Source organism: Syzygium oleosum, unplaced genomic scaffold (genome assembly GCF_021117445.2).
Source record: "Syzygium oleosum isolate NSW1041296 unplaced genomic scaffold, Sole_v2.1 Sole_v2.13, whole genome shotgun sequence".
In the NCBI taxonomy this organism is placed as follows: Eukaryota; Viridiplantae; Streptophyta; class Magnoliopsida; order Myrtales; family Myrtaceae; genus Syzygium; species Syzygium oleosum.
In genome coordinates this window covers 195,355-216,972 of record NW_026607497.1, presented here as the reverse complement: position 1 = coordinate 216,972, position 21,618 = coordinate 195,355, and the positions used below count along the sequence as shown (strand labels likewise).

At 42.5% G+C, this 21,618-nt stretch overlaps 3 protein-coding genes across 6 annotated transcripts; 2 read left to right on the top strand and 1 right to left on the bottom strand.

Moving 5' to 3' along the window:
- Nucleotides 1–694: 694 nt before the first annotated feature.
- On the top strand, nt 695–5,117 carry LOC115692239 (uncharacterized). Of its 4 annotated transcripts, none has more exons than XM_056317136.1 (4): nt 695–932; nt 1,944–3,029; nt 3,573–3,903; nt 4,597–5,117. In XM_056317136.1, the coding sequence occupies exons 2-4, from the start codon at nt 1,988–1,990 to the stop codon at nt 4,610–4,612; spliced, it is 1,389 nt and encodes a 462-aa protein (XP_056173111.1). In that variant the 5' UTR covers nt 695–932; nt 1,944–1,987; the 3' UTR covers nt 4,613–5,117. The 4 variants fall into 4 exon arrangements, with proteins under 4 accessions (XP_056173111.1, XP_056173110.1, XP_056173112.1 ...); XM_056317135.1 differs by having other exon boundaries at nt 696–932; nt 1,941–3,029; XM_056317137.1 differs by having other exon boundaries at nt 931–1,071; nt 1,941–3,029.
- A 601-nt stretch (nt 5,118–5,718) lies between these two features.
- LOC115692240 (protein Iojap, chloroplastic) lies at nt 5,719–10,787 on the bottom strand. The gene is made up of 5 exons (XM_030619037.2): nt 10,413–10,787; nt 9,609–9,732; nt 8,116–8,254; nt 7,913–8,001; nt 5,719–6,265 (listed from the first exon to the last, which is right to left on the bottom strand). Exons 1-5 carry the CDS (start codon nt 10,626–10,628, stop codon nt 6,144–6,146), a joined length of 690 nt encoding a protein of 229 aa, XP_030474897.1. The 5' UTR covers nt 10,629–10,787; the 3' UTR covers nt 5,719–6,143.
- Nucleotides 10,788–17,637: 6,850 nt separating this feature from the next.
- LOC115692265 (probable BOI-related E3 ubiquitin-protein ligase 3) lies at nt 17,638–19,094 on the top strand. The gene is made up of 2 exons (XM_030619067.2): nt 17,638–18,202; nt 18,299–19,094. The coding sequence occupies exons 1-2, from the start codon at nt 17,771–17,773 to the stop codon at nt 18,914–18,916; spliced, it is 1,050 nt and encodes a 349-aa protein (XP_030474927.1). The 5' UTR covers nt 17,638–17,770; the 3' UTR covers nt 18,917–19,094.
- The last annotated feature ends 2,524 nt before the right edge of the window (nt 19,095–21,618 follow it).

The window sequence follows — 21,618 nt, the reverse complement described above, 5'->3', positions numbered from 1 at the left end:
AAGGAATATTACTATAGTTACTTTACGAAAGGGGAATCTACGAAACAAAAAGGTTATTTCATGGAACCCAAAGAGTAGTATGCAAACTATAATTATAAATTATTATGCCAAACGGATTATCACTACTTTAAGAACAATAGATAATTTACAAAATAAAAATTTTTCTTCGAAATTTAGTTATTATTTAGTGACTGGTTGGACTCTCATACTATGAAATCTATAGCTAAATTACTTGTCATAAAAATAAATTACGAAATGCGTACCCCCTATTTTACGACAAATTTAGGCTAATTACAATCCGTAAAGGAAAGCCACTGACCCATAAACCCAATGAACTCCTTTTAAGGAAATTATTTTCTATCAGCTAAAATTATTACTTTTAACAAAAATTATGAGTTGGCGTAACTTTCCTTATCCATAAATTACGATCTAAAATCGGTTCTCCAAATAACCAATTAAACAAATTCAATGGTTTTTTTTTTCTTTTAATGACCGTTCTTGTAAATTTAGTTGGGGAACTGTATAATTTCTTGTCATAAAACATTGAATTTGTGTCGATCAAATTATTGGAACGGTAATCGAAGACATAATTGAGGTAATTATTTTACAAAGTCTAGAATTTGATTGTATATAGTACAAGTTAGGCATCCGGAGAAAAATCATACAAAGTCAGACATTTTTTGCCCCCTTGGAAGGATGTGAAAGGAGATGACATTTTCCAAGTTCTTCATTTTTTTCTTCTCCTTTCAAAAGGAAGAGGGGGAAAAAAAAGCAAACTTGAACAGAACCCAATCGATCACAGAACTCACTTCTTGAATGTTGAACGCATCCTCTCCATCTCCTCTGATTTCTGCCAAGCCCTAATCTCAATCTTGCCTCCTTCTCATCTTCAACAATCAAAGACTGCGACTTTACTCAAATCAGCCAAAAGGGTAAGCGCTTTTCCTTCCTTCCTCTGCTCCTGTTCTTCTCTACCCTCGAAATCAGCAGTCACGAGCTGAAATTTCCTGGTTTTGCGCCACTGTTGTGCGTATCGAGACCGGCAATTCAACTTCAGCTTCTGAGTTTTCCGTGAGTTCTTGCAATTCGACTTCAAATTCTGAGTTTTCCGTGAGTTCTTGCACAGGAACGACGATCGTGTTGCTTTGGGAAATTTGTTGGGTATTGCATCTCCTTGGGTTTCGTGGTCGTTAATTATGCTGTGGAAATGATTTCGGGCAGTTGATTTTCGAATGCTTTCCTGCTGCTGGAATTGATAATAAGATAAAAAGATGCTTTTGGGAGAGGTTTGAAATTTATCCCCTTTGTTCTCCAACAATTTTCATTCGCTCCTAAGTTCGAATGGTTGGGGGGTTCGTCGTTTGACGATTCGTAACGGAACGTATCCTTTGGTAGAAAATGAATGGAGTGGAAGGACTAATTTAACAGGAGCATCCTCTGTTGCTTCAGATATTGCTATATGAATGGACTAAGAAGATGAAGATAAGTGCGCACTCTCTATAGAACTTGAAGCGGTTCTGTTCTTGTAGGAGCTCGGTTGATGAAGATGAGTGCACATGGGCTTGACTTGGCAATGTCCATGGGGAAAGGGGTTTACAAATGAAGGGTGTTGTAGGACTCATCCACCCGACTCTACCCTGGGACGGAAGATAGATTTAGCCCTATCTTTTTCACTTCAGAGTAGTGCTATTTTGATAGGAGATGTAGCGTTGTTAAGCTAGTTCACTTATCAATATGCAATTTCTCTGTGGTGTTAACGCTTTATATCCGAGGAGAACCGTTAGAATAGTCTTTAAGTGAAATGATGGCAAATAACTGTGTCATATTTTGCTTACTTGATGGGTGGTTGTTTCCTTGCCCTTCATGTTCATGTCATTGAGGAAGGATAGTCATGCAACTTTTACGAGAAATTGATACCCTCCTTGTGTGTGTTTTGTCAGTAGGTTTAGAGTTCCTCCTATCCTTGAAGGTATTCTTGAAGCATTTCATGGCAGGCAATGGCCTGCCATCCTTGGGCCGTGTGAAGCTTGCTGATCTTGTACCTTCCGAAGGGCTCCCTACTGATGCCTACAAAATTTCTGTCTCAACCCTGTCACAATCACTCGTTCAATATTCAGCTGCAGTTATTCAGTTTTCAACTAGCGATGGGGCTCTTTTGAGGTCTGGTATAGATTCTGCTCGCCTCTATTTCCATCAAAGAGCACCGTACCCTGCTAGTGATATGATTCACACCAATGAAACTCGTGAGTGGTGCAAGACGTCTGGTTACTATGCAGATCCTCAGTTGTGGCAAGAAACTTATGATTACAGACCTGGCCTAACACCCATTGAACCAAACACATTGGAATTACCACCAGCAGGTCTACCAGATGTATTTTCTCTTCTGGGAAAAGCTGCTAGGGATATCTTGGATGCCATCAGTTTCTACCTAAACTTGCGGAGCTCTCCTTTCTCTGAAGTTCTCGATAATGTCCCTTTGAGAAATCGGGAAATATCATCCTCAGTATTGTCTGTTTGCTGTCATGCAAGGCCATCATTTCAAGGAGCACAACACCCTAATTTGATAAATCAAGATGATGGCCAATCAGTTATGTTTTCTGACAATGATCAGCAGATTGATAAAAGCTTAATAACTCTTATGAAATCAGATAAAGCAGGTTTACATGTAAGAGACTTCCAAGGCCGATGGGTTCTTGTGGATGGAGACCTTGGACCCCAGGAAGCAGTTGTTTTTCCTGGACTTGCACTTTATCAGGCAACAGCAGGCTATGTGAATCCAGCTCTGCTTAAAACGGAGATCACCAACGTGCAGGATAACATGTATGGAAGGTGTTCATTGGCTTTCAGGCTCATGCCTAAGTCAATGACCAGTCTTAGCTGCTCTGAGATGAGAGCAGCTGGTCATGGGGTTGAAGCTCAATTCCAGCTTCCAGTACCAGTTGATGATTTCATGCAAAGATCCCACCCAACAGATCAGCTCCTCAACAGGCATAGTCTCCAAAGTTTAAACTTCCCTACAGCTCAAGATGGTATGAACTATGGCAATTTAGACTACTTGTTAAGCTTCGGCTACTTTATGGCTGAACTTGGAACTCGTGAATTTAACAAACAGAAGATTGAAGTTGTTTCATAGTTGCTATTGCTCCGCATTTCATTCTTGGTCAAGATTTTCACACCATGTAGCTGAAGGCTTAACATGCTTTCTCGTTCCTTTCAGAGGTGAACACAAATAAATCAACTATAAAACAAACCATAACCAAATAATGTATATTGGTAGATACCAATGTTTTTCAACGTTTAAATAATTCATATACCTTTAATCATCCTGGCAATCTGTTGTTACTGTGATTGAATTTTGAAGTGGATACTGCCTTAATGAATTCATCAAGTTTTGCTTGACTTGGTATGCGCTCATGTTGTTGTGTTTATAGTCAATGAACCTTATTTTAGGTTTTTTCTCCTTGTCGATTTTATGTATGGGCAATCTTGATGCTGAATGCTGCTTGTGTGTGAATGCTCTTAGTGAGAGGTTTTTAACAGCAGGACCTTGGATCGATGAAATGCTGGTACAGGATCTATGAAGCCCTTGATGAGAAGGAAGAAGAATAGCTCCAAATGCAAGCCACTCCCACCTTCCAAAAGGTTGCGCCTTGAAGCCCAAAGAGTTTTGAAGGAGAGAGTTCAGGACATCGCAGATAAAAGGGGCATCAAGCTGAGGTTCTGTACCTTGAAGGAATGCGAGACTCATATTCACTCATTAGATAACCCTTGTGCAAATATAAGAATGGAAATTGGGTGGCCACCAGGAGTTCCATTTGTCCATCCCCATGATCTACCCAATAAAGCAAAGGTTGAATTTCTGAAAGCATATGAACCTGGGTGGACGCCAACTAATGATACAGAGTTAAGTCTCACTGAACCCGCACAGATCAATCAACATTCAGCTGATTGTAACTGTAGCTCTTCTGCCACGTTTCATGCTCACATGTTTGTTTATTATGTTCATACATTAAGTTGTCAGTTCTTTGTTTAGTTAAAGCACGGACTATGCATGCCATTTATAAGATTAGTTTGGGTGCCTTCAAAGTGACTACCTGCTCATGCACTCAGCATACGTGTAGCAAATGAATGTGGAGTCATCTGTCTCAGAATGCTCTGTGAATATATATTTGTCTGCATGATGTTATTTTTTTTCTTTTCGGCTCAAATTAATTTGGGGAAGGAGCATTTTAGTGATGAAATTTAACTGGAACTGTCATGTGTCTTTCTTTCTTTAATTAAGATTTGCATGGGAACTAATTAGGAGGCTCTCATCAGTCAAAACATGTTTTGATAGAGAACATTCAGATTGAAGAAACATCTATCAAACAAAGGGTATTGACGCTGTTATGATGTAAATAGTGATGTGAAATGACTTTGCATTGGTCTTCTCGAGAAAAAATTGCGTACATTATGCATATATTCAGTCAATGGCTCGTCCTTTCGAATGTGATGTTAGGGTTCTCATGCAAACATTTGGACCATTTGGCAGTTGCATTTCTTCTTTTCTTCCTCAGTTTCTACGAACTGAACATGTAGTTACCTTGAACTCTGCAGGAATCCCTCTCCATAGTTTCTGCTGTGGCCAACCAGCTGCAAGCCTGCAATTAACTTGTGACCTCCTTGTGATTGATCCAGACTAGTTTCCAGCTTTTAACTGGCGATGCCGCATGATATAGTGACCGCTCCTTCAGAATTTTATCTTTGCATCCTGAGTTTTATTGCTGCTCTTGGGGCCTCAGGAATGCAACTTAAATTATGATTAAAGCTCTGATGGAGATCTCAATGATGGAGCCGGATTGTCATGAATGGCTCGGCTCAAGACTAGTTTTTTTTCTTGTTCATTATTTCTGTACAAATGTTCCTTCAAAATAACGTGTAATTTAGCTTCATATGACTGGAAGAGTCATTTCATGATGCATTTACTGCCCTTTGGCGAGCTTATAGGGATTCATGTGACAAATAACTGGAGGGGCATTCTCTTGTTTTGCTTTTTTCCTTTGCCTTTTTAGGTACTCCTTAATTGGTCTTTGAAAAGTGAGGCTACGGTTTCGATGGTGGCAAAGCCCTTCGTTTGATGCGGATTTCTCAGGTTTATTTGAGTTTGGTATATTTCTGCTTGTGGGTATGTTGAATGGCAGTTCCTTTTTCTTTTTGCTGCGCGAGTAGAGAGGAGAAAGTGGGAACTAACGGTAGCTTCTGAAGATCGTAGAAAGTATGGACAGGTACTGGATCTAGCTCTTGTTCCTGGACGATCTCATAGCTAGATATCATATGCCTACAGCTAAAAAGAGAAGCGAAAGAGTTCTACAGATCAAGTCTTATTTTACAGAGTCGCGTCTGCTATTTTCCATCATTGCACTCCGTTTCATATACAGCTATGATGCAGCATCTCTCTCTCTCTTTGCTACTGGCAACAAAAGCATTAGTAGGAAACAATTGATATGGCTGAATCTTTTACTACATAATTTGCGATAACCGTATGGCCTAGAATACTCTCTCTCTCTCTCTCTCTGGCAACAAAAGCATTAGTAGGAAACAATTGATATGGCTGAATCTTTTACTACATAATTTGCGATAACCGTATGGCCTAGCATACTCTCTCTCTCTCTCTCTCTCTCTCTCTCTCCACGCAAAACATTAAACAAGCATGATAGCACAGAGCAAAAACGGCCAAGATAAGATGAAAAAATATTGAAAAGCAACTGTGGAGTACAAGTTATCACCTTCTAGGCTACCACAACTACACCATATGAGCATATCCAAGCCCGACTGTTGGGGAAGATCGTCACTTTCAAACCTTGTTGACCCTCAAGTAGTAAAAACAGCACGATATTAATTGTAAAATTTGCAGATCCAAAATAATACCCAGACCACTTCCTCCATGATCCCCGTTGCCTTAATCATGTCTCTAATGTATGTGGACCATCTGAGCCGGAAGGTCATGCCTGAAGAACCCTGATAGACTTTCAGCCCTCAAGCATGTCAGAGGGTCGACTCCGCAGAACAACAAGAAGCAAAGTTAATGCGGCCCAAGTGAAGTAGACCAATGCATCGCATTTCCATGAGTTCTTTTATCCTCAAACAAGGAGTCGATGCCTCTCTCAAGGACGGAATGGCGGTTGGTTTTCAAAAGGTAACTCAATAGGCGTCGCATTACCATAAAACTCTTCCAAGTTGTAGAATTCTCTCTGTTGGGGAAGGAATATGTGGATAACCACGTCACCTGAAATAAATCAAACCACCACAACTTTTAAACAGGTCTGTCAGCAATACTAAATGAACTATACAAGAAAATAGCCTCTACAGAGATGTTAAACGCAAGACAGGCAACTTAAAATGCCATGAAACTTAGAAACGGCCATTCAATCTTCCAGATGAGCATCCCTGGCAACTTTGAATATACTCAGCATACTTATCTTTTTTATCTAAGCACATAAATTCCATACTTATATATGTGCAAGTGTGTTTCTTAAGAACGAGCAACAAATAGATAAGAATGTGTAAAATGTCAAGGTTCATCAGCTTTGCTTGGTTCAGAGAAAAACTAAAAGCCAAACAAACTTACAGGTTTCGTTTTTTCCTCAACCCAAGTCAAACCAAAAAAATCAACAAATCTCAGTTTTTGTTTAATTTTGTTCACCTCTTTTACAATTTATGTGTTCTTTCTTTTCTCACAAAAAGCTCATACTCATTATTGCCACTGAGGAAAATAAGGCCAGAAAAGCTATGGTTACCTCCATATATATGTTTTTTTAAATAGCTAACGTTTCCTTTAATAGGGAAAAGAAAAGACTACTATAAGACACCAAGGGGGTGCAAACCCATATGCAAAAAAAGCTCAGAATTAAAAGAGCTTGGGTAGAAAGACAAATCATCTACGATCTTGATTAAAGCATTTGCATCCATGCACAACTTTCCACTACACCAAAATTGTAAGACTTCAGCCAACTTTCAATAATTACATTAACAGGCATCTTTTCTCCGATGAAAGCTCTCTTATTTAGCTTGTTCCAAATCAACCAAAAAATAGCAAGAGGGATTGAAGCTATCCTTTCTTTAAATAGTTGATTGTGTAGCAAACGGCCGTACTTTCGTGCAGCACGAATAGAGGCCAGTAATAAAAGCATGGAGATTATTGATAGCATTATTGAGAAACACCCCTCTCTCTCTCTTCCCTGTTCCAGAATTGTCTTCATTCGCCTAGATTTTTCTAGACATTGTCCTTTCTTGAACATTCTGCATCAATGTATAATTAGCGGCTGAAAAATACATGAAGAGATAGTTAGACCTTGTGGTGTGTAGCTTAACTTAGTGGTAGTTAGAACTAGTGGCTGCAGATTGTCCAACACGAAAAAAAGAAGCAAAAATCTCTACTTGTGTCAGATAATGCTGAAAGAGTCAATGGATGAAGGCTATAGATAGCCCAGCCTTCTCCATTTGTTTAGACGCCCATAAACAGAAACATAGAATAAAAAGTGCTGAGTAGTGTTAAGTGTATGAATGGTGTTGAGTGTTCTTATAATATTAAGAGAGTGTTTATTGTAATTGGGCATCCACCTGATTCTCAACAAGCATCTCATCTAGTACAGTAAATAAGCATGGAGAGCTCAGATTACTCATTCTTGACAGCATGGAAAATTGTTGAGATAATTTCCATACCCTCATGACAGAACACCAACCTAACTTGGGGCTCACCAAAAAGTTGCTTGAGACAAGTTTTAGTCAGAACGTTTGATAATGTGACTGAAAAGAAGATTAAAGGAGCTAAGCCAGATTTTTTTTTTTGCTGGGAGATAAGCCAGATTGGCCTTTCTAAACTGTTAAATGCTTACTTCATTGAGACCAGCTATTGTCAAATAAAAATTCTTACCAAAATCTAAAAGGGTCCACGAGTTAGGTTTTGAGTCCCCAGATGGAACTTTCCCAAACTTCTTCTCTGCTAGGTCTCTTATTCTTGACCTAAGACAGTGAGACCAAAAGGGAAGACCTCAGGAGACAAAGAATAGAGATCTAGATTGGCAGCTATTATGCCAGTCCATTATTGAATGAATACTCCATCATGTTAGCCCTTACCCAATGGCATCGATTTGAGGGCGAGAAAATGCTGTGGCAATGATGAAAAAGCGGGTCCAATACACAAGAGGCTTCACGAAGAGGACTTTTATGTCTGCAGCTTTCACCTCACTCGCAACCTTAGCCATTGCCACTGCAACTGAAAAATGGCAGAAAATGACCACTAGAGGACCATTTTGGGAAAAAACAAAGGACAACAACTGAACTTTACACTTTAATCTTTAGTGCCTGTAGAGCAGAAATTACATGTTTGGCTTCGTAATAAAGCATATATGTTTTTTTCTTTGGTCAAATAAAAATCATGTGTTAAGGGCTGCAAGTATACAACTTGCTTTCAATATTTAGATAGCAGAAATAACCACAGGTATTAGGTGGGAAAATACACTAGATAGCATAAAACCAAATTATCAATTGATCTACGCAAAAACTAAATCAACTAAAATAGGCCCAAACTTGACATCTTTTGACTAAGTTGTAAAACATTTAGGATATTACAAGAATTAAAAATCAACTATGACAAATGCTATTTTCACATTTTCAGGACAATCCATTGATTTATGGAACCATTTTCTTCTAAAAAAGTAGACTCCAGGATAAAGAGAAATGGCTTTCCTTCTGCACAATTTTTTTTCTTAACTCCTCTTCATTTGTATCTAAAATAATTGGCGGAAAGAAATCATCCTGTGGTTCTTTTATGTTCTCTCCTACCTCTTCAAAAAAAAAGAAAAGAAATTAAACAAAATATCTTCTTTGGGTTTATTAATTGGCATCACAAACAAGCTTTCCTGTAACTTCAGACGTCCTCAGGGATTTCAACGCGAATTCTTATTTGTTCCTGTTCAAAGATTTGTTGGAGATCACAAAGAGATTCTCTGCATAGGATGAACTAGTGATTTCAAGCTTCTACTCATCAATTGGCCTTGAATAATCCTAACTTGATAAGGCATATCATGAAGAAAGTCATGCTTTTAATCTCTAAAAAAGCAAACACATCTACTATTAAGTTGTAAGTGGGAAGAAAAAGTTACCACTTGAAGTCATGAAGCAACCTAATTGCTACAAAATCGCAAACAAATAATCTTACCCTATATTGCTCACTTAAGAAGAAAACACTGAAACTTCTTAACTGAGCCGGAGAGGTTCTAAATCACTGAACACTTCAGGGCATAGAAGTAACTTAAACAAGAAGTCTTTAGATAGTTAAGTATATCGATTCTACCAATCAGAAGAAAGTATCTTGTGCAACGCCAATGTCACATGTCATGCTGACGCAGTATCACCACCCAATGATGTCCCTCCAAATTTCAGGATTCAGAAAATGGGAGGTTATCACGTCAGCAATATAATGGAAAAATGTGATTGACGGAGTCGTTCCACGTCTGCAAGACATGTGGTATCACTGTTGCATAGGATACTTTCCATTCAATGAACCACCTCATTTGCCAACTTGTAACTTCTCTACGCGTATAACATGTGTGGCAAGATCAGCTTACACGACAAACTTTCTGCATCATCATCAACTTCGGCACTAGGTCTTTTGTCATTTCTCCTGAACACCACTTTTCCGTACTTATTGAACAAATCATCGAACATGTCATCGGTATCTTCATTCACGTTCTGCAAAAAGTAGAGACAATCACTGACATGCAAAACAAATTTCCAAGCCCGTAGCCAATGTCTGTGATAGAATTTGATTTACAAAGAATAAGCAGCTCAAACACATGACAGAATAATAATAACTAACTCAGCCTCTTCCCAGGGAAAACAAAAGGACGAGTGAAGTGCATGACGCGGGAATATGATTATGCCTAGTACAGACTAGCTTCCACTCACCCAATGGAATGGTGGAAATTATGGCATCCTCAGTGCTGTCCTTGTTTCCTACATTTCTTAATGGATGGAGAGAACTCACATATCTCTAGCTCTGTTTCAAGGCATTAATCTTTTCGGTGCGATTAGATGGATCACTCCGACAAATTTGATTAGTGTCAGGTACAGAATTCCACAATAACAAGGTCTAGATTGTACATAAACCTTGTTCCCATCATCCGGGAATTCGTAACTCTAAGACGGGGGTTTTCCTTGCTGCATTTGGGAATAAAAGTCCATATTCAAGAGGAAGGAGCAGTGTGGCACATACTTGATACTCTTATCTATGAGAGGTATGAAACGATCGCGACCGGAACAAGATAAAACACAACACCCAACGAATCGTGACATTGAATTAGACAAAACAGAGCGAGTCTGGATTCACGAAACTAGAGTGGCCATATCACATAAGTAGAGAGAGAGGCTACCTCTTTGCCATACGCGAAAGGAATCTTGTGGTGGGTCTGCTTCGAATTGGAGCCACGGAACGTGGCCATCTTCCCCAGGCATCTGGTCTGAAGAAAGTGCGTGGGAGGGACATGAAGTCGAGGGAAGTTCGCTTCCGCACGGGAGAGTTCGCCGGAAAGCCGAGTCATGGCGGCGGAGCCGGGGAGTGACACCGCCGTCGCCGTGGCCACCGCCATTCCGCCTTTTGCGCACCCGAGATCTTTTAGGCAAAGAAGATAGAAGATAGAAGAAGAAAACGAACGGTATAAAGCGGAAGAGCAGGGACACTGGCCAGTGAGTTGGAGCTGTAAACGGGCTTTGTTATCATCTGAACGTCCCCCCGGCCCTTCAACTGCACATAATAATCAGAGCCATTACATATTCACTGGAATGCTAATTACGCTGCCCCGAAGATTATAGCGTCTTAATAACTGGTGATGATTTTTCAGTGAGGAGTGAGGATGAGGAAAAGCATCAGCTGGACCTCAATGGCAATTGCCCAGGACACCCCTTTCCTACAAGGCTGCAGTCGCTTGAATTCACACTCAAATTCGAAGCCTGACCCCTCTATCGTGACATGGGTACGTGGAGATGTTGAACGAGGCCCACTGGGTTTTACAGGAACAACGATGGGTCGAATCGAATCGAATCGAATCGATTGGATTTAGATTCATTGGAGGTGCAGAACCCATTCTTTAACAGGGCCCAGATCTGCGAAATCCACAAACCGGTGGACCAACAAATGCCCATGCATCGGATCGCGCGTGTCGGTGTCAGGACAGGACACGGACGAATGCTGTCGATTCACATCATCGAATTTGGAGTGGGTAGTACATAAGATCTGCCACTGTTCACCCTTCTGGTACCAAGATCAAACGCGAGACTCCACTTTGGTCCATCTCCGTATTCATGGATTTTTATCGTTTGGTAGCAGAAACAGCCTTCACCCACCCACAGTTAATGCGCTATCCCACTAGTCTCCGTCACGCCTTTGGCTACGTACAGATTTTTTCCCCCATGAAGATCCGTCCATGTCGTTTTTTGCTTTGATTTTACCGAAAGATTTAGGAGTAGGAGGTGAGCAGATATCGCACTGCGACGGCAGAGCTCTACATTGCCCTCGAGGACGAATCCGGTGAGGAAGTGAAAGCGAGTTGTCTTGTCCTGATGAGTGCCCCTGCCGTGGACGACGTGCAAACCCTCTTCATCTCATATTTTGGATTTCGCCAAATGGTGTCATCTATCTTTGTCCATCTCGTGGGCTGATTTCATTGCATAGTTCTCATTGGAAAAACTACTTGTAAATGGAGATGCTCTTTCAAGGATACTTATGACATCCTCCCATATCCATGAAATTGATAGTGTAAGTGGTCATCAAGATTAAAAGCTCCTGCTAACTCATGTTGCACTTGTTTGCTAATGTTCAACTTAGGCATGGTCGATACAAAAGTTACCAATAGATAATTTCGTCCAAAAGCTAGACCGCGACGATCAAATGAATGCTCTAGTTGATGACACGGATCAAGCCTATAAACATCCTCAAGCAAATATTCATCAAGCTGACTTGCTGATGAATTTATGGAACATTGGCCACGCGGGTCGATCCTCATTGTCATCTTGCATCGCTCAAAACCTCCAATTTAAAATTAATCAACTTTCCATAGTTGATATTCTACTATATTCCAAAAGTTTTGCTGAGAAATTTCACGGTCGCAACTATTGTGATTTGCTAAATATTAAAGTACATTCCATCTTAGTTTTAAATCTGGTTAAGGAGACATTGAAGGTGGGGATAACATGCTGACAAGTGTTAAAGTTAAGTGCATTGGGCGGTGTTGCCACAAGCATTGCTGGTGAGGGGAATCAGATGCAGCTTTACGTGATGGTCCTCCCATCTCTTTTTTCTTTCCTAGTCTGAGTCTCTACCTAAAGGTCAAATGCGTTTTTTTTTGGCAGAGATACATTTGTGGACACTGTGCTGTGCACAAGGAAGGTATGTATTCAGTACAGAGAGATCATCATCATGGTTGATAGTCGATCCGAGTCAGGCTCACCCAACATTACAGTAAGGTTGTCAGAGCCATGTGGAACCCCGGGAAGAACCAAAGAAGAAGCCAGCTGCTTTTGGCTTTTGCTTTGCTTTTCAGTGCCCTTCAACTCTTTCTCTGTGTACAGACCAAAAAAAAAACTCTTTCTCTGTGTAACGGGTAATGCGCGTGTTCATTATACATGAAACCCCTCAGCTGTTTTTGACAGTAAAGCTGATTAGGCAGATAAGAAAAAGTAAAAGCATAATATGCAACGAAAGTTCCCAACAAATTAGTGAGCCTGACTGGACACTCAAGTCTCAACTTTTATAAGCTTCTGAAACTGAAAGCTTTACGTGGTAACCTATGAAATGGTATCCTCAGGAGAGAGAGAGAGAGAGAGAGGTCTCGCTGTTGGTGAGAGGAAAAAGACACAGATAACTTGTTGGTATGTACAATGCGAGAAGAACAACTTTAAGTTGAATGGACGAAAAGATAAAGAAGCTCCACAAGTCAAGGGAGGGTTTGCATTCTGCAACAAAAGTTTGCCCTTGAAAAGAGGGAATCCACAAAGAACACATGATCTCTCACTCTCACCCAACTTGTGCGCAATTGCATTAGGTTCTTTCCCTTTTTCTTTTCCACTTTGTACAACGTCCTGAATTTTCTGGACAGATCAATGCAATCTATGGCCGTTTGAGCTTGAATCTTTTCTTTCCGCAAAGCAAATATCTGAATGGTTGTTGGGTGGTGATGCACCCGCCAATTCTCAATGTCCACTTTCTACGGTTTCTATGAAAGCCTCTCTTTCCATGATTTTTGAGACCCTGCCAAGAATTCTACTTTATTTTGTGGAGTTAATTTATCACATACTGTCCAAAAACAGATTATTCATCTGACTTTTCCTAGCATAGCCATAGGAAACCTCTCCTCATTTAAATAGTTTCTGGATATCGAAGAACTCAGCTATCAGAGAAGTGGACTCACAAAGAACTGCATTAACTGATGTTCATCATAGCCGCTCTCCGCTCCATGTTACTTTTTATATTATTCAATCTTTTAAACCACCTGCTGGCCTAAAGAATTCTACTTTGAGGTTTTCGGAGATGCCGGTTCTCCTTGAAAATTTTTATGATCCTCAAAGCCCTTATCGACTCTCCGATCACTTATATTCACTTTGTCGTTATCCTAGCCGCATGCATGTCAGTGTGTATGCTGTTCTATATATCTTCTTGAATCTAGGAGTTTCTGCTTCCGCTGTATCATGTAGTCAGTCAAATGTATACTGATAACGTTAGTTCTTCTCAGCTTATTAATGAAGTTGAACCGTATTGAGCTGATTTCAAAGAGAATAGTGATGCCAACTCGTTTCTGGCACACCGTTCACTCATGGGTCGTCCATAAGGAAGGGAACGAGAGAAAACGGGAGATATCAGTTCCATCGCTTCTCGTCTTATCGTCCTCGGAGTTGATGGCAAAGTCAAAACACCACGTTAATCGCGTACTTCGTTCTAGGAAAAGCCATTGCACTTGCTACATTCATGTACCGAACACAAAAGGAGAAACAGAATTTAGTGTCAAAAAAGACTCCAAAAAGCATCATGGGAGATGCATCATGCGATTTCGAGTTGGGTGTCGTGATGGATAAAGACAAAATAATAGACCCAAGGGCATCTTCTTGTTGATAAGGCGGCCTGGATTCTCTCCTTAAGTTAGGCCGATCTGCATACTCCCCGATGCATGTCGATATGCATCTGCTGCCAATGTTCAAGTCGCTTTATTTACCTAAACTATATAGATTGCCTCGGGCTCGTCAATGCGTGTCGTATACAGTGAATAAAGTTCATTTTTGCTTGTGCCGATGCCTAGCAATCGGTGAGCACTAGGTTACTTTAGGGATTAAGTACGATCACCTCGTCCGATAGGATCTCAAGGTGGTAGCATCCGGCCTAGAATAATGCTACATTCGTATGAAATAAACTTTAGTAGACAAAAAAGCTGGAAATGAAATGGGCATCTAAATAAGTAGCCCACTTCCAATACTCATTTAGTAAATTGCTATTTTCAAGTCTCCAGGCACTATTCCACGAGATAGGGACAAAGCCTGCCCAAAGAAAAGGGCAAGAAGGGACTCTTTATCTTCTAAACCTACGGTGTACACGAACATATTTAGTTGGGGACGCTACTATAATGCATTTGCTTTTTTAAGAAAGTGTATCATATCTTTGATGATGCCATTGATCGGCATGTAGCCACATGGGGGGTTTGGTGGAAAGAAGACTAGGCTAAGACGTCAAAGTGGGGGGGTAATCTAGCAGCTAGAGAATTATGTAGGTTTATTAATTGATATGGCAAATGATCACGTACGTGTATAGGGCTATGCGACACTGGATTTGGTCGAGTTTATGATTCATGAGGTGCGTGTAGACCGTCCACTTGTGGGGCATATATAATTATAGGGAAGGGATAGTTTGAGCGAAAGAAGGCGAAATAACTCAACTACAATCAAAGGCCTTATTTAACCAGGAACTAGCTAGGAAATAGCACGTCACGTTCATAATCATTTCTTTCTTCTTCCCCGTCTAATTTGGTGTAGATGAAAAAAGGCGAGTGAAGTTACTTTTCTCATGCAAAATCCCTCGATCTTTCTTTTTTTTCTTTTCTTTTTTCATCGGTAAGCAAACAATTCGGTATCGGTAACAAAGCTGAAACTCTCGACTTGACTAGACAATGAGAGCCTGGACATAAATCAATTCAGACCCTCCTACTTTTACATGAAAATGACAAGATTGAATCTAACATTAGAAGAAGTGGGTGAGGGGTATTATTGCCTGCTTCATAGCCGTGCTCATCATGAATCCTTAAACGTTAATAGGTTACGCACCTATGTTGTAGCCAGTAAAAACATGAGCTTAAAGATGATAATGTCATCTAAAGATGGAAAATGCGCGCAACAAATCCTTCGAATTTAGTAAGCTAGAATAATATGGAAAACCATGTATTATTTTTGCTTATTGGAGGTAACGGCGCACATACGGCGAATCCTAATCAGCGTCAATTTGGTAAAACTATAGCCATCCTAGCACTGAAATAAGAAGTTAATGAACCCAAGATGAAGTGCCATGCGGGGCAATTACTATGAATTAAAACCTTTTGTTGAGAAATGATGCACCTTTTTTCCTTCTTTTTTTATCATTCGATATCGCAAATGCAAATGATGGAAAAAGCGGGTAAAGCAATCCCGGCCGATACCGCATTCACCGGCCATTAACATAGCATCATTTCTCTAAATGCACTTTCATGAAACATAAAACGCCTTCGTTCAGTAGACGACTCTTTTCAATAGTTGCTATTTACAACACTTGCTATCTGAAAATCAGGTATGCACTTCGAAATCCTAGTGTTCTCGACCCAAAAAAAAACACAAGAGAGAAGAAATTCAAGGGTTCCTTTCTTTATGGGCGGAGGCTACGTAAGTAATTTCACGACTACACGCCTTAAGATATGTAAACGTAAAAACGTCATATTCGTAATTTGCGGGCAACCTTGTTCGGGCGAGGTAGGACTTCCTTTGTGGACCGCCTAGTCCCATGTAACATATCAATTAAAATAGATTATAGTGAAGGACATTTGAATCCACCGAATACAGGAGGGAGATACACGTGTACGACACTCGGAGTTAGCGCAAAGGATTATGCGACTGCCGCACCAGACAAAAGCCGAGGTGGGTCCCCCCGACAAGTTCGTGGGGGACGGGGTGGATGGGGGCTTATTTTTAAGGGAAAAATGAAAAGAGAGAGAGAAAAGAAAGCACTGTCCGAGCGAACCGAAGCGAACAAAAAGGAAAACAATGTGCATCGCATCATCCCATCATCAGAGATTCACGGCACTTTGAACGGCCAGGATCGAATTCACCGGAAACGTAACAGCTGCAAACCCCCCCCCCCCCCCCCCCCGATCGAGAGAGAGAGAGAGAGAGAGAGTCCGTACCGTCAGCAGGGCGCCCACGTGGCATATTCACCCGAGCGAGAGAGAGAGGAGGTAAACAACGATTGACGATACGATGCGCGTGGGTGATATGAGGGAGGGTTCCAACTTCATCCCCACCCACGTCCCGCCAAAACCAACACCCTCCCCGGTCCGGTACACCGTACTCTCTCAACCGCCCCCCTCCTCCTCCTTTTTTTTCTCTTTTTAATTAATTCGTTATCTTTTAAATTAATATCACGAAAAATTCTAAATTAGTACACATATAACAAATTTACCATATGTTAATTTTCGTTAAATTTTACCTTTAAATTACTAAATTAGATGACACGTGATAATTAATGGGTGTACTAATTTAGGATTTAGATTTCGTGTTATCAGTTTAATTTAATGAATGATAAATTTATCATAAATGTACCGATTCGGAGTGTTTTATAATATTAATCTTTTTTTTTTTTTTCCACCCTTTGGTCCTCCTTGGGGAGCTTGCCCCGCTCTGTTCTGTAGCCAGGGAGCGTGGGGCCGGCCGCGGGGCGCGCCAAGGTGGCGCCTCGCACGTGGCGGAGGGCGTCACCGCTCCGCCTCGTCGGGTTCCTAGCCCGGGGGGCCTGTCCGCACGTGCTTCCGCCGGGCCCACGGCCCCGTTCACGTTTCCCTGTACGCTTTGAGCCGACGTGGCGGGACCATGCAGTCGTCCGGTCGGCAGGTCATTACGTGGCCGATGCTCCCTCTGTCAGTTATTACCAAAGAAAAAAAATTTCTACCCCGTCGTATCCTTCCCTCAATGCGTTTTTTTTTTTTTGTTTTTTTCTCTCACTTGAAAAGAAAATAAAGGAAAAAAAAAAAGGGGTGAGAGAGAGAGGAAAACGTTTTTGCGTCCCACTACGATAAAGGGGGGGAGTAAAGAAATGGGCCTGTAAAATAGCTGGAATTACGGCCACGACTGGATCTCCAACGCCATAATAATAGAGAGAGAGTCGAGTAAAACAAGGGCGTTTCTGGCAACCGAATCGCGCTTACAAGACAAAACTCCTTTTGCCAGCACAACCCTCCTCTCTCTCTCTCTCTCTCCTCGCTTGTATTTATTCCACTTTGCGTCGGTAATTGAAGAGAATCGAGTGCGTTGGTTTCGTGTTATCTTTTGTCCCTCTCTCTCTCTCTCTATGTGCTTATGTGAATGCCCCAGTTTGTCCATTTCCTCCTCGTCTCGTCCCTCCCTCTTTTTAAAACCCGCATCGCCCTCTCTGCTCACCACCACGCTTCCGTTTCTCCACGGGGAAAAGACCCGCAATAGCCAAGAACACCCGGTTTGATTTTCCTCTGATATGGCTGTCGATGCTAGCTCTGGCCATCTCAATCTCTTCGCTCTCCATCACTTCTTGGGTAGCCGAGATCTCATGAACCCGATGGACGCCTTCCCCGACGCGTACCACGCCGCCGCCCATTTGGGTTGCGGGCTCCCGCTGTCGGGAACCACCACGGCCACCGACTCTCTGCCGCTCCTGCAACCGCACGGGTCCCTGATCAGCGATTCCCTCCCTCCGAAGACCGTGATGAAGCCATCCGACAGTGGCCTCACTTACAACGTACCCTCGATATCGAGGAAGCGAGGCAGGGACTCCATCAATCCCGTCCTCTCCTACGGGACGTCCTCTCCGGACAACAAGACTCGCGCTTGCTTCTCTTTTCTCGGGGAAGACGTGTCCCTCCAGATGCAACAGCAGCAATTGGACATCGATCGCCTCATTTCTCACCATGTAAGCACGGGCGGCCCCAGCGCGCATTTATTTATACTGTCGGTCGATTACGGAGGGTCCATTTTTGTAATGCTATTTTCGCTGATTGATTTACAGATGGAGAAGGTGAGGATGGAGATAGACGAGAGGAGGAAGAGGCAGGCCAGGAGGATAGTGGGGAGGATAGAGGGGGAGGTTGCGAAGAGGCTGAGGGCCAAGGAGGAGGAGATCCAGAAGATTGGGAAGCTCAACTGGGCGCTGGAGGAGCGGGTGAAGTCGCTGTGCGTGGAGAACCAGATATGGCGGGACCTCGCCCAGGCCAACGAGGCCACCGCCAACGCCCTCCGCACCAACCTCGAGCAGGTCCTGGCGCAGGTCAGCAAGGACGACCGACCCCGCGGGGGAGCAGCCCCGGAGGACGAGGCGGACGACGCCGCGTCCTGCTGCGGGAGCAACTACGAAGGCGGAGGCGGAGGCGGAGGGAAGGAGGAGGAGGAGGAGGAGGAGGAGAGCGGGAGGCGGGCGGTAGGAGGGGAGGCGCAGGACGATAAGAGGAGGAGCAGGAGAGGGAGGGGGATGACGACGTGGTGCCGCAAGTGCGGGAAGGAGGAGGCGAGCGTGCTGCTGCTGCCGTGCAGGCACCTGTGCTTGTGCGCGGTGTGCGGGTCTTCCCTCCATACTTGTCCCCTCTGTAACTCTCCCAAATCCGGCAGTGTCCATGTTAATCTGTCCTAGATCGGGTTTTTCTCTTTTTGAGAGAAAAAAAAAAAAACCAGGAACACAAAAAAACGAAAAAAAGAACAGGAGAAAATATTTCCAAGCCTAGATAGAAATCTCTCTGATCATAATCTTTTCTCTTTTTTGATTTTTGTTTTTCTGGTCTCATGATTTGATTAATTCTTTTGCCGTGATATCCTCGTCTCTTTTGATTCTCCCCTCCACTGGGTTTGCTGGCGAGTAACTTTAGTTCTGGCAGTTGTCTCATTACTCAATAGTCAAAGTTCCTTTTATTAGGGGAAGGGACGATATGTGCTCTGGTGAAATGAGTGGGGGGGATGGTAACCTGGCAAAAATCCATTGGGAGAGGATTAGCAACATTTTAGGACCCCATTTTAGTGGTGTGTGTTGAGAGATGATGATGGTGATGATGATGCCATGTTAAAAGTGGTTTAATATTTTATTTACATCGGGGGATTTGATACGTGGGAGGGAGATATAGATAGAGAGAGAGAGAGAGAGGTAGAGGTAGAGAACTTATCGGACAAAAGAACGAGGATCGGGGTACCAAATGCCAGTTCGGAAGGTCATTTCGGGGGGGAGCGCGTGACGGTTACGCGCCCGCACGAGAGAATGGGTCAACGGGTGGGGGACGGGGCGACAGCGACGTATGTGAGGGGAAGGGGTGGGGCCCAAAGGAGCTGACACGTCCGACGCGCGCAAATGTCGCTGTTTTCCCCGTGCAAGTCGGCCCCACCCGCCACTGTCATTTCGCTTAAATATCCCGCACCCCGTAAAAATCAAACACCCCACGATCCACCCTTTTATTAAACTAAATGTAAAATAAATAAATAAATAAAGAAGAATTATTAATAAAACAAGGGTAAAATAGAAAGGCCCCGAAAAAAAGCAAGTGAATGGTCTTTTGTCATTTCTTTACGCAACCACGTCAGCCTTGTTGCGTGGATTGGATCGAGGAGAGATTTTACCTTCAAAGCTCTGCAAGCAAATCTCGAAATCCCGTGATATTTTTTATGCTTAATCTGCGTGTAAAAGATAAAGATCAGTGGGTTGGGAGTTGCGAGGTGGACCAGGTGGGAGGAGGAGGGTGGTTGAACCAGGGTCCGTCCTAATCACGTTGTTGTGTTGTCTCCCAGGTCGCTCTCGCTTTGCATTAAAATCCCAATCACCTCCTCTTTCTCTCTCTAATCTCTGATCTTTTCTCATTTTCGATATTTTCCGACTTTATTCGGGGACGATAATGGAAAGTGAGAGCACGAGAATTGTTGCCATCCACGCCTTTTCCTTCGAGGGGGCCCAACGACAGATGAGAGCACGAGACTTCGTATCTGTTGAAATTGTTTACAATGACAAAAAGAAAAAAGGCTTTTTCATTTTACATTAGAATTCAATTTCGATGTCTATGTCGATGTCAATGTCTCTATGTCTATGTCGATGGGGAAGCGTAGAGCCGAAGTTGATTTGTGCGGGGGGGGGTGTGTGGTTTTGGGAAAAGCAGTAAAGACAAATGGATGACGGGACAGCAAGGGTTAATGCTAATTTTGGGGTAGTGTCCCTTTGTGTTGTTTGATGGTCCCCGATCCAATCTCTCTTCCTCCATCTCCATCCAATTCCCAATCCCTCCTCCCCCTTCCCCGCGTCATTATTGTCGCCTTTGTCCTCTGAAATTATTGTCTCTTTCTAGACTGGATTCGATTGCCCCATTTTGGAGGTTTCGCTACATGTTAACCACATGCTATTAGCCGAGGCCTAGTGACTTGGGGTGTACCCGATCTTTTTTGCCATGTTCCTATCTCTTGTGTTGTTATTAGGCGACCCGCCGAGTCGTTTTCTTGTTGTGAAGCTAAAGAGCTGAAATGGGAAAGGTACAGAGGCGTGCGACGCCGAGCCGAGCCTTCATCGCGCGTTCCGCATGCATTGAATGGTAATGGCACGACAAGCTCCTGCTTGGCTTTCTTTCTTGGCATCGCCCATCCGACGCTGACGTAGAATCGGAACCATTTGCGATGACATTTATGTTTGATCGAGTGGTTTGGCTTTTAGCTTCTCGGAGGAACATTAGGGGGGGAGGGGGGATTATGTCGACATTTGGATCGGATTATGGATACGATACTTCACCTAATATCGATATCCACGCTTTTGAAAAAGGATTTTCTTATCGAGTGCGTACATAAGAATATGAGGATGACGATGGGTTAGGACTAAAGAAAGGCAACACCTTCCTCGTGACTACTTAGGGATGAAGAGGAGTGAAGAAGCGGGGTGGGGGTTGTTGATTGATAGATGACCTCATTCTAGGAATACAAAAGGATGTTCATTACTATTATTAAGTCGGCTTTGAGCGCTCGTCATCAACATCACTTTAAAAAACACGAATGGGGTGGGACACACACACACACACACACGAGATGAGAACAAGACGAATAGCATCCTCACGTTTGGTGTTTTGAATATACATTATTAACATGCAAAACCATCAAACGGGGGATGGAACGGGAGAGACCCACTTGGAATTCAACTTAAGAAAACGTCTCAAAACAAAAAAAAATGGACGCGCTAATTTTGAGAGGGAGAGGGAGAGGGAGAGGGGTGGGTGGGAAGGAAGTAACGTTGCTTTGTCGTCCGTCCAACTCCAAAAGGAATTTTAATTGCCCATTGAATTTGGTGAAGTTGACGTGTATATTTATCAATTAAAATTA